The following is a 12,076-nucleotide window of genomic DNA, read 5'->3' as shown; positions in this document are numbered from 1 at the left end:
ACTGTCTGGGTTTTCTATCTCCATGGCAGCAATCATCCCAGCCCTGGACCCCCTCAGCCACTTCTTAGGTCTACCTCTGCCACTGCCCCTACAATACCGACCCCTGTTTTCTGAGTTGACTACCTTTTTTAGTGTTTTGTCTTGTCCCTACTATGTGTCCCGAAATCTGTCAAATCTCTTCTGATACACGCTTTTATCCTTAACTTTCAAAGGCTGCCATGTTGGTATCCGTACTTGACAAGATGATCCAGAGGATAGCCGTTCTTTCTGCTGGAACGATATTCGCTCTAGCCCTTGACTTAAATGTTTAATGCCGGGCTGTTTTGGCCAGATGGAGGTTTGAACCCGTGCTTTGGCGCATGTCATGGTCGTTCGGCCGTTGAAGCTGTTGGCTGTAGTCTCTTGTCCTTTGATCCCTAATCATCTTGTTAGTTTGAGCATACCCTGCTCGCTCAGGGCAAGTTCCCACAATGCAGCGTTTCCACTCTGTCTTGAACAGTCTTTGACTGTTAAATTACGACCTAGATGCGTCAAGATGCGGACCGGCAGAGAGTGACTCGGCGGCCGGCGCTTGATGATGTGCGTCTAGGCAAGCAGGTGGGCGTGTGCGGGCGTGTGCGTGTACTTTCACTTTCCACCACTCACTCTTCCTCTCTCCACTCATACCGAAGCTCACTCGAGCTGCTCAGCCCTCTTTTCTCTCTCTCTTTTTCCTTTCTCTCCTCCATCTTCTATCGAGGATCATCGACTATCTTCTCCTCTTTCTATTGTTTGGGCTTCCCTCCTATTCGTTCATTAAAAAAACCTTGGTCCCTGAAGCCATTGGTCTCCTGCCATAGCTCCCTGAAGTCGGCAAGCTACCCTCGTCTTATTCGCCTCAGTTGTCAGTGGTAAGCTAGCTTGGACAGGACGACCAACAACACAGAACAGGACGGAATGTATCCTTGATTGAGGGTACTGTTCGACACATTCCTTTTTCTAAACTTACAGGACGGCTTTTCTTGGAGACTCTAATCATCGATGTCAACAACAACCTAGACGTACTCGTTCAGTTGTGAATAGCAAGAGTGATTCACTGGGCAATACACCACGCTGGCTGGTACCTGCGTCTTGAGCTGTAATCCTTTGAAGCATCCTTACTCACTACTCCGTCGTTTACAACAACTTCGCTGAGCTTAAAGCTCCAATCTCTCTCTTAACTTTCCCCTTCACTGCGGAACTTTCCATATTTGGGCCCTCTGTCCTTCATCTCGGCTCAATCCATTCACATCGATTCAACTTTGGTTTCTAGTCGTCTCTTGTCAGCCTTGGATCTTCTCCACTTCTCACACAAGCTTCCTACTAACTCGCACTCGTTGACAGCTCTTTTCTGCGCGTGCCCCCCATGTGTGCTATGTGGAAGAGCCATCCATGACTGGTTCCAAATGAACTTGGCCCTGCTTGTCAACTGGTTTCATCAGCCCCGCTCACCTCGACCGCCACAACTCTGGAGCTGGCCGACATCTCCAGCTCGCCGCCTGTCACCTCTGGCCATCTTATACAAAGCTCGCATATCCACAACCGAAATTGTACGCCGCTTCTTTCTGTTCTCCTCTTCTTCCTTCTTTGATATCACTTGCTTTACATTCTTGTCGTCTGTTTCTTCTCCCTTTTATAACTCCAGTCCCCAGTTGAGACTTGTATTAGAGGAACCACGAGACAGTTACAGCCAAAACAGCAATAGTTTTTGGCAACTCTTTCCTTTCGATGTTGTTGTTTTGCTCCCTGATTTGCTTGATCACTTGATCTGGCTGAATCGTACCGCCAGAGCTACCCAGATTCTCAAGCGTGGAGTGCAATCTTGTTGTATAACATCGTTGCCCGCCTCCATTGCCCAGCACTCAGTTAACTGTTTCTTATCTGTTAAAAAAGTCAATTGCAGCAAGCCCCAGCCTCCCAACAATACATGCGCCTTCCATATCCACGCATTCACTCTTGCCGTACAAATGTCCCCACTGGCGTAGCCCAGCTACCATACAACGATGCTTACCGTCAAGCAGCCACCAACTTACGGCTACAAGTCCGTCCATGATCTCCCGACTCCGCCTTCAACCTCTCGACCTTCTCCCCCCTTGATAAATCGAGAACCAGCAAGCAATTCTCCGCCTGTCGCCTACCGGGGACACAGTCCACCATCACAGCCCATGTCGGCTCCTCATCGTGGCCTGCCCCCGCCGGCAGCCATGACTCTTCCTCCCCAGCAGCCCCCAACGGCTGGTGCTCCTCCACCTACACATCTTCCACCCCATCCGCCTCCTCCGCCCCCGCCACAAGCATCCTTGGGCCCCTCTGGTCACCAGCAGAGAGATTCATGGGGCCAACTACCTGCTCCACCTCAGCAATGGCAAGGAGCAGAGGAATCCATGAGACATTGGCTACAGGCGAGGGCGGAAGAGGATAAGAGAAAGCAGGAAGAAGAGCGGACGAGGCAGGAGAGTTTGCGTCTAGAGCAGCGTAAAGTTGAAATGGATATGCTGCGGACGTCGCTTCAGGCAGGTATACCTCCTCCCATGGTTCCTTTGGTGTTTGCAGGCATGGGGAGCGGAGGAGTTGCGCCACAGGCTGCCCTGGAATGGGCTCAGCAGTTCATGCCTCCTGGACAGGCTCCTCCCCGTGCCCAGATCATGCCCGCGCAGTGGTCTGTGTCGCCTGAACACCAGCGAGAATCTCAAACACTGTCGCATACCCACGCACAGCACCCGGGCATTCCATCTGCATCGACCCCAGCAGCCGGGTATGTGTATCCGCCATCACCATCAAGGCCTCGGGGCCAGACAGTGAGTAGTGTTATAGGACGACCCATGGGCATATCGACATTACCGAGTATCAACACCAACGTACCACAGCCCGCACACGCTCCTCCGATGCACTCACATCAGCATCCGCATATGCAGCAACAGCAGCAGCAAGAATCCCAGTCGAGTCCTTCGATATACTTTCACCACTGGCAGCCACCAACATCACAAGCTAGCGGAAGCTCGAACCGACCCGGAAGTCCTTCTGGTTCGTCCAAGACCAAGAGAAAGAGAGACTCTCTGTGAACTGACATAGCTTCTGTGACCATAGGGGAAACTCCCAGAAAGCGCAAAGCAACAGGGCATCATGCCCCTTCCCCCACCCGCAGTGAGCAGCGATATCGGTCACCTCCGCCTCTTAGTCAAAGCAGCTCGTCGAGCGCGGCTTTTCGTGGATCGCGACGTGGTCATTCACGTCAAAGAAGTGACATGTCACCCTTCAGAGTCATCGGGCCGGGACGGTCTCGCAGAGAGAGTTTTGGCGGACCTTTACGCCGAATGTCACCGATACGCGCCTCCACTCCCATGCCCTCACAAGAAAGACCGGGCAACGAGAACAAACAGTCAGTCTCAGCTATATTGTCAGAGGAGCCACCGCCCAGCACACGGTATCCAGGGCCCCATCGCTCGAGCGAAGAGCAAGATAACCGCTACAAGCAGCCATCATCTGGAGATTCAAAGCCACATCGAAGCATCGAAGAAACCTCAAAATTGCGAGAAGATTCAGGGGAAGGACAAGGCGCTTGATGGTAGTGCACCCTAGGCGCGGTTTTGTCGATCGGCTCTGACGCTTATGCGCCACATGCAGTCATTTTATGTCTAAGCGTGGCTTTCAATTAATTTACGATAATCCACAAATCACACACAAACATGAAGGGTAATTTGCCCGGCCGGATTGATCAACTATCCCTGGCTTGTTAGTAGGCATACTCGAATCAATACTCTGTACCACCTACCTATCGAGGCAAATATGCATCAGACAAGTTGAGCGGCTTTCCCTCATGGTTACTACTAAAAACTCGGACTCAGACTCATCGAAATTGGTCCCTTGGCTTTACATCAGTCTTTTAGACGTTTGCGCCGCAACTTTGTTTTAAATATACGTCTCGTTGAGCTGCACTGGAGAGGGCAAGGGTTGGCTAAAGGTTGGGTGCACGGTACAAAACGGAGTTTTTTACTTTGATTTTCGGTTCAATAAAACTAAGGCATGAAGGAATAGCATTGGGTACAGCGGGCTCGGGCTCGATGAGACGAAGGAAAGGAAGAAAATGGGAATATTATTTGATCTATGGACAGTTATAGACACCCTATGGACTTAGATTGAGGAGGATGAAGTTTCGCAGCTTCAGGCAATGCAGAACTGACATTCTCAAGGAGGTCAATTTGAGCGTCATCAAACAGACTCAGAGCGGAATGAACAACAACAATTGTCGCAGACCGAGGAATGGAGAGCACTCTCGCCATTGTTTATTTTGAATGTCAAGCCACATTTTAAGAGGCTTCGGCGCATACAAGAAGAGCAGCCTCATCCTACTAGAAGCCTCACACTCTATTTCTCAAAGTAGTCCCAGGAACGCCCCAAAACAGAGTTGCGGTTGCTGGACGCCCACAACACTAGCAGCACATAGCTTATTCTGATGAGCTTCAAGCTGCATTAGGGATCCAGGAGTTGAAACTTGTATCCTCGTAAGAGAGGGGTCTGCTCTGGTCTAGTCCTCAAAAAGTCTCGATGCTACCTGGGCTGCAACCCAAAGCCAGCCATGTCGTTGAACTTTAGAGAAGTCTTCAATCGAAAGAGTGGGAGTGATAGGGGAGTCGAGAATACGAAAAAGCCACAGTACATCTGACTTACCAGAAGAGGAAAAGACTTATGGAGGAGCTCTACAAGAACAAACTGGGTCTGCTGCATGTAAGCCACTATGCTACTGTGCTTTTCAAAAGTTCACAGAAAATTTATGCCATGCTTATTTCAGCTCTCATCATGCATGCGTGGCTTGTTTAGGAGTGTCTTGAAGGGGTAAACTGGGCCGTCTGGGCGTGATATGGAAAGCAGTTTGGAAGCAACCAGCGAAAAGGCATGAGAAGCAGAGTAGGATCCTCTAAAGAAGCTATAATCTCGTGTCATTCCCTTATTCGGCTCATGCTATAGCCCGTCGACTTATCGCCATGTTGGTTACATTGAAGCTAGGGTCAAACTCAATTCTGTTTTTATTTTTTATCTTCAATAGTACCAGAAATAAGGACAGGGGATCAGCAAATGGTGTTGGCTGCTGTACAGTTTAAGTAACTCAATGATACAATCCCAACAATTCTGAATATCAATAACTTAACTTGGCTAAGTTTTAGACAGTAGATTCCACAATCGAGGCTGGTCGCTTGCCCTCGCGTTGGTGAGCCGCTCCCGGCCTCATGGCGCCGGTTCCCCCGCACCGGAGCTCCGGGAGTGGTCGGAGACTCATGCCCAAAGAGGCAATTAGCACGGTCGAGGTGGAGGGGCACAGACTGGTCTGTCAAGAAAAGCAATGGGGGTCAATGGATGGACAGAAGAGAATGACAACTTCAGACGTTGAGGCTGACGGAATCACAGAGATCCGAGTAACTACATACGAATACCTGGAGAAACAAACTTTGCTGGGTTTTTGTTGGGAGGGGCCAAATACACCCGATTACGACTTAATAGTTACTGTTATACCTTGATGTTACCGTCTTCTGTATGACTGGAGCCATGTCACCATATTCTGTCACATATAGCATGATCTGATCAAGCCATAGTTAGCTAACGCTGAGAGGGTTACATGGATCTGACCAAACAAGCGAGGCGAAGTACTGTTACAATAATACTGCATAGTTATACATTAACTTCGAGGCTAATAACCTAACTTAGCGCTCGACCCTTGATTTATCTCTCGGCTCTCCTTGTTCTATATCTTTTGCCATCTCTTTATCCTCCTCGTGTACATTAAAGTGCAATCCACGCCGTATTTTCCCAAGCCTCGTCAAAGCAACCCCAGAAGCAAGACAGTAAAACATAGTGATGCCAGGAGGGGTATATAAGATTAGGTTCCGTGGCTGCAAACGCTATCAACGATCAAAAGGGAAAAACTCCCATCCTTTTTCTGAATCCATGACGCTCTCATGAACCAATACAAAGAAAAGAATGGCCTCGGTTAGGTATGTGGTCCCTCAGAGGCCGAAGCATGAAGGGGGTATCAGCAACGCAACGCAAAACAGAAAAACACCTTGAAGGGTATCGTGATACAGCTTCACATGTACAAAGAGAAAGCAGGCCAAAAGACAAAGGAGAATGCCCTCGTTAGGCTTGAGTCATGGCAGTAAGACTTGCTACGCCCTCTTCTTGCCGTGGTGTTGTTTGTATTCCGCCTTGACCACTTTCATCAAAAAGTCCTCATCTTTGACGGGGATAGGTGATGTCAATGCCTTCATGGCGTTCTCGAATTCCGCACCCAAGAGGACCTCTCGGAGGGCTTGAGCCAATGCTGCACTAGTAGCGTGCAAAACATCGTATTCCACCGTCTGAGGAGTGTTGGTCTCGGACTTTCGTGATTCGTACATAAAAGACGTGTCATTACCCAATAGGAGGAAGACATCCCAGATTCGCAGCTGGGCTGGAAAGGGTACGGAAAGGTTAAACAGCGTCAGGTACCAGCGCGTACCATAAGCAGTAGTATCAATACATAACTCGTCCTAGAATTGTCAGTGCCCAACTTGGGATGTTGAGAGGCTTCAGACTCACGAGTTTACTGGCTACTTCCTTATTAAGCCAGTGCTTACTGAAGTCGCCCATGGCTGCCATGAGTTCCTCAAAACCTGGACGGTATAGACGAGCCAGTCCACGGAGATGCCACATTCGCACTAGCATGACAAAGCACTTCTCTTCGTCGAAGTAGCAGAGCAGTGTTGCCGCGAGCGAAGCCATGCCCTGAACATAACCTGTCTCAGGATAGTAGATTGATATCGCATGAAGAACCCTGAACAGTAGTCGCTGGCCACCTCGATAACGTCGTCGAAACATAATATGGCGACTGATCGTCCTGGGCACGTCCAAGTCGATCTGCACATCATCTGGGGAGCTTCGTCGCTGGAGCCGATGGAATTCGGCTACGATTCTCTCCTCGGAGGGTGATCCCTCATGTTCCCTCGCGCTGGTGGCCATAAAAGACCACCAAGCTGCCCCCCTCCATCGGTCAGGTATTCCTTTCCATGTCCTTTCAATCAGCTTAGGGTTTCTCATGTCGAACTCAAACTCCATGCCCTCACCCTCGCCGCCCCGACGAACAACTTTAGCCATTTTCCTCCATTTTTCTGACCTTTCCCATTCCTTGCGCTTCATAACTTCTGTCAACTTCTCAGCTTGAATCTCGTCCACGATGTCCTGGAGGCTGGGGGCTGCGTTGAGCATGTCGCCTGCTTCGTCCATCCACCGCCTGTCGCGATTGTGGGGCAGCAAGTTGCTGGCTTGCCGTATTACTGATCGAGATGAGCGAAGCGATGTTGATATTGATAATTCGGATGTTTGTGTGTTGAGCGACCTTGCGGAAACTTTCCTGGTTGGAGTCCGTCGACCACTACCACTAAGAGTGGATGTCAAACTATAAGGGTCTCGTTTTTGTAACAAGCTACGTTTTCTTGGGGAGCCCGAGGCTGACCGCGTCTCTGTTGGTGTGCCCGTTCTTGAACCAGGCGGTGGCGGTAATGTGATGAAGCCGTATCGGTCAACATGAGCACCTTCAAGGTCATCCCAATCTTCGAGTCCTCCGCCTCTAGACAGCAGGGAAGAAGAACTTCCAGATGCGGGCATTTGCCAGGCCGGAGAAAGGTGATTTGGAACACTAAAAAGAAGACGCAGGTTAGCATAAATCATAGTCCGCAATGATTATAATAGGGACATTCAAGGAAAACCATACGGGTCAAGTTCATTCTCCTCAGACGGGACCTCGGGAGTTGGTTCAAGACGCTCGCAGTACGAGTGCCTCTTGCCAGGCTCACCGTGAGAACCATCGCCAACAGTATAGAGCGATCTCACCTTTTGAGATTCCTTCTCCACGTCGGCGGCCAAGACACGAATGTCAGGGGTTGACATCAGGCCCTGGGGAGAACCATTGCCTGCCCCCTTCACTGAATTATTCATGTCGTTGGACTCGTCGCTGGGTCGAGGAAGGGTCTGTGACTTTGGGGTCGTTGGCGTTGTAGGAGTAGGAGTGATGGAACGAGGGGCAGTAATTGAGGGAGTGGGAGTTGGGGTAGCGCGACCCGAGTCGCTCTCGTCATTGTTTGCAGTCGCGAGCGTGTCGGCGTTGGTAGAAGAGGGCGAATCAATTGACATGGTGTGCTGCTTGATAGCGCCGTCAATGGCAGCGGCGTCTTGAGCTCCCAACATAATGCTGCCGCGATTGGAAAAAGAAACAGTGTTCATGAAGGCATCATCGAGGATGTTTTCGCAAGGGATAGACACGTCGAGGGGAACAAAGGGGAGATCGTTATTAGATGAAATGGATGTGGTGCCCGCCAATGTAACAGTGCTAGTGCTGTTATTCGAGGTTGTGGAGGCAGAACGGGACCTGTTCCAAAAACGGGAAGAGCCCTGTTCCTTATCCGACGGAAGCGACCCAGACTCAGCCAAATCAATCGCCGTATCGGCATCAGTGGCTGGAGCGTTGACGGTAGCGCCAAGTGCTGTGGTAATAGTGGATTGTGCACTGACGGTTGGGGTACTAGATGCGCTGGAATTGGCGGTGCTAGCGGTGCCCCGCCACAAGGGTTGAATTGGACTGTTGAACATTTGCGAAAATGTACCGAACCGAGAGGACCCCGATCTTGATAAGCCCTTGGAGATTGTGGGGGGAGATGAAGAACAAGAAGTACGAGGAGACGATGGGGTTGAGGAACAAGGAGATTTGTGAGAGCGAGAACTTGATAGAAGGGGGCATGTTGGGGAGGAGGGAACTTTGCCTGCAAGGCACTCTGAGTAAGGAATTGAGAAAGGAACAGTGGAAGCAGTCGTCCTACTTGGTCGAGTAGGTGTTGCAGGTGCAGGTGATGGTAACGGTGTATTGGAGTGGGACACCTGAGGTGGAGGGGGCGCCGTGGTGCATTGAGCGTTGTACACGACACAAAAGGGATCGGTAGGTATTGATGTTAGCGGCTCAAAGATGCTATTCTCGTCCACAAATGGATCGTCGTCTCGCTGCGTTGTCATACTGGGCAGCGGCATGACGGACGATACCAGTGATGATACGTTTGATTCCACTGCAGGAATCTTGTTTTTGCATTCGGGTTCCGAGTGGCCATCTTCGTCTTCTTCTTCGTGAATTGTTGAAGTAGACTTGTTTCTAGCAACCCCAGAATCACGCTTCCACTCTTCCACTGATACTGGAGAAGTCCTGAGAGTTGGTGGTGATGATGATGACGACGATGATGAGCCTCGGAGGGCCGGGTGCTCCTCAGCAGGCGGTGCGACAATACCAGGAGGTACAATCACAATAGGACGGTGGCGGGAGCTATGAGATGATGCCGAAGAAGAAGAAGGACGACGTGAGAGCCGAGTAGGGTCTCGTGAGACAATGAGAATCGGAGGTTCTGCAGGTATGGTCTTCTCGTATCGCAAAGCCACTATACTGGGATCAAGTCGTAAACTGGTTCGGCGTTCAGGCTGCTTCTGCCGCCCACTCCCAAATTTGGATGGCAACATGGCGCTATTCTGTGAATTGAACAAAGGAGCCAACAACGAGAATGATGCAAGTTTTAAAGACCTCGAACCAACTACCAGTTTGACTGGCTGGTGTCGACAAGGTGGTCTTCTCGTGTAAATAGAAGCTTGGCTGTAAGTAAGACCCCAGCAGGTTGGTTGGATGAGTAGCAAATGCAAGGGAGCAAAGCTGATGCCGGGGGTCGAGCACACCTAAGACCAGACCCAATAGCTCAGGTGAGAAGTCCAAGAGCAAGCTGAAGAAAGGGAGAGGGCCGTGACCTGGTGTTATAGAACAGTTACGGCCAAGTCGATATTCCAGAGAGAACCCAAGGGAGAGTCTTATCAAGGGAGACTCGAAAATAAGCGCCAAAATGCGGACTGAACTGAACTGGAACTTAAACCTATCGAAAATAGGTCGATCAGAATTGATTTGAGTCGAGTCGAGTCGCCCAGGTCTAAGACTTGAATGAGACAATGCAATCTCGTAGATGTCAAGTTGAAGGTTGCGGGTATGCAAAGAAATGTTCAAGGATCGTTCTGTACCGAAAACTCGAAGGGTTGGCACGACATTGATCGAGACTGAATTGTCCCGTGTTTGAATTTTGTTCAAATATCGGTCGTGAGACAAGGTCATAAAGTCGTGTGCAGGTGAAAACAACAGTCGAAGTAGTTAGAGTGAGGTGCAGTGCATTTGATGGAAGGCACAGATCACGGTCTCACAAGAATATTCGATCAAGCAAGCAATGGGGAAGCCAAGCGAAGCGAATCGATCTCAAGATGGAGATGGAAGTGCGTTCCTTATACACCATATCAATTCTACTACTGACGACTAGCCTTGCTAGACCGACTCATCGACAATGCAACAACAACCGAGAAAAACAAACAAAACCTGACTTTTTCACTCTTCTCTTCTTTCTTTGGTCCATTTACTGACAGCCACATCATCCACCGACTCCACGGTTTTCCGTTGGCTACGGCAAGAACCCGCCCGCTACATGCGGTAAGTAAGTTGAGTTACGGGGAATCGAGTATAGAGCTAAGGCAAGGCAAACGAAGCGAGTCGAGACGGTGAAAACTCAATGGCTCGATGTGGTTGACGTGTGGGTTGGGCGAATCCACACCGCACTTACACCCGGCTAACCATGTACAGGTCGAAATGTCGGAGGTTGACCATCAGGTAATCACAGATAAATGAACGTGACCGACCGAAATACAACACATCGACGCATGGTTAGTCATGGGCTTGGGAAGAAAAAGGCACTCGGAAGAGCTCAGGTGAGGCATTGATGAATGGCTGGCGAATTGCATGCATCCCATGTAACCCTTTCTACGGCCATACCACACTCCTCGCTCTTCAGGCACAAAGAAATGTTACCCAACAGAAAACATTATACATACAATCCGGGTTTAAGCATGGTGACACCCTCTACAACCGAATGTACCTCGCTATGAACCAGGGCATAGACTTTGGAGGCTGCTGCAAGCAAGACCACAAACGGCGACGGTGGCGGCGATGAGTCTTTTAATTATCATCACGATCTATAAGCCGTATGTTGTGTGCTGTACTCCGTATCTTCAAAGCGTTTGCATTCCGGAAGCAAGGGGTCACCGAGACATACTCCCAGTCAAAGACAAAGACAAGCCCAGCACAGGGCAGGCAGATAAACGTCAAGCCTCACATTTCTTCCTCAGCTGCTTAGAGAGGCACTTCTTCTGCCAACCAGCATGTCTTCCAACCATGCCGCAACAGGTTTCGGGGCGAGCTTATTGGGCCTCTGTGAGCTATCACAATGATCCAATCGGTACCCAACGTCAGAGTCATCCATACCGACCAGGATTAGCGATAGGGCCGCCTAGAAGATGTAGGGTCTGCAAGGTACCCGCGGCCAGACACCAAACGATGGCCATTCATCGCTCAACACAGCACAGTACCACATAGCATTGAGCGAGGATAAGACAGCACGGGACGGGATAACCTGGTCTCACGGTAGCCTCACACTTTCCAATTACGCGTTTCTTTTCTGCTCGAATCCACGGATTCAACCATAGTCAATTATTCTGGAACACATCTAATAGCGCCTCAGCCATCAGTCACTTAGCCGAAGCCGAGACCCTTAATAACAACAGCCTCAAAACAAAGACAAAACTTTGATAACATGTCCTGGTGTGATTGAGTGAGAGCGTGTTACATACTATGCAAGTAAACCACGCAACCTCCTATTTTAGATCAACAGCTACACAACTTTGCAGCCCTCCCGTAGCCTTAGTACAGTAGCTATAACGTTGCCGCCACTAATTTCAGTACACGAGAACGCGTATCAAACTCTGTTTTTCTCTATTCATATCATCATCAATTCGTCACCATGAGTTTTACATGCTGACACGGGACACTGATGAGCAATAAGCACTCGTTCATCTTTAGTCTTGGCATCTACTTCTCTGATTCCACATTTTAAAACCAAAACCTCTTCTTGGAGTAATTATGTGTTTACGACTACTGACTTAGTGGTTCCCTAGCTCTGGGTCAAACTCA

At 49.8% G+C, this 12,076-nt stretch overlaps 3 protein-coding genes across 12 annotated transcripts; 1 reads left to right on the top strand and 2 right to left on the bottom strand.

Annotated features, from left to right (window-relative positions):
- Positions 1–648: 648 nt before the first annotated feature.
- Positions 649–4,332, top strand: FVEG_04621 (hypothetical protein). 10 transcript variants are annotated; one of them, XM_018892436.1, is made up of 5 exons: positions 666–1,300; positions 1,363–1,568; positions 2,040–3,042; positions 3,106–3,583; positions 3,643–4,281. In XM_018892436.1, exons 2-4 carry the CDS (start codon positions 1,425–1,427, stop codon positions 3,579–3,581), a joined length of 1,623 nt encoding a protein of 540 aa, XP_018749136.1. In that variant the 5' UTR covers positions 666–1,300; positions 1,363–1,424; the 3' UTR covers positions 3,582–3,583; positions 3,643–4,281. The 10 variants fall into 10 exon arrangements, with proteins under 10 accessions (XP_018749135.1, XP_018749134.1, XP_018749139.1 ...); XM_018892435.1 differs by having other exon boundaries at positions 649–1,300; positions 3,106–4,322; XM_018892439.1 differs by having other exon boundaries at positions 655–1,300; positions 1,687–3,042; positions 3,106–4,322.
- Positions 1,274–1,408, bottom strand: FVEG_04622 (hypothetical protein; the record flags this gene model as incomplete). Its single annotated transcript, XM_018892443.1, has 1 exon — positions 1,274–1,408. A coding segment is annotated over one exon (135 nt), but the record flags the coding sequence as incomplete, so codon positions are not given.
- A 1,239-nt stretch (positions 4,333–5,571) lies between the features above and the next one.
- FVEG_15515 (hypothetical protein) lies at positions 5,572–10,264 on the bottom strand. The gene is made up of 3 exons (XM_018904648.1): positions 7,760–10,264; positions 6,589–7,684; positions 5,572–6,539 (listed from the first exon to the last, which is right to left on the bottom strand). The coding sequence occupies exons 1-3, from the start codon at positions 9,541–9,543 to the stop codon at positions 6,177–6,179; spliced, it is 3,243 nt and encodes a 1,080-aa protein (XP_018749132.1). The 5' UTR covers positions 9,544–10,264; the 3' UTR covers positions 5,572–6,176.
- Positions 10,265–12,076: the final 1,812 nt, after the last annotated feature.

This window comes from Fusarium verticillioides, chromosome 4 (genome assembly GCF_000149555.1).
Source record: "Fusarium verticillioides 7600 chromosome 4, whole genome shotgun sequence".
In the NCBI taxonomy this organism is placed as follows: Eukaryota; Fungi; Ascomycota; class Sordariomycetes; order Hypocreales; family Nectriaceae; genus Fusarium; species Fusarium verticillioides.
This window is presented reverse-complemented; position numbering and strand designations above follow the sequence as displayed.

Bases quoted from the DNA above. Each gene is read 5' to 3' on its own strand.
- FVEG_04621 (XM_018892433.1), top strand. From the start codon at position 1,425: ATGAACTTGGCCCTGCTTGTCAACTGGTTTCATCAGCCCCGCTCACCT. The intron at 1,980-2,039 runs GTACAAATGTCC...ACCGTCAAGCAG, and splicing joins TCCACGCATTCACTCTTGCC to CCACCAACTTACGGCTACAA. The intron at 3,043-3,105 runs GTTCGTCCAAGA...CTGTGACCATAG, and splicing joins CCGACCCGGAAGTCCTTCTG to GGGAAACTCCCAGAAAGCGC.
- FVEG_15515 (XM_018904648.1), bottom strand. From the start codon at position 9,543: ATGTTGCCATCCAAATTTGGGAGTGGGCGGCAGAAGCAGCCTGAACGC. The intron at 7,685-7,759 runs GTATGGTTTTCC...TCTTCTTTTTAG, and splicing joins GAGGAGAATGAACTTGACCC to TGTTCCAAATCACCTTTCTC. The intron at 6,540-6,588 runs GTGAGTCTGAAG...TGACAATTCTAG, and splicing joins AGGAAGTAGCCAGTAAACTC to GACGAGTTATGTATTGATAC.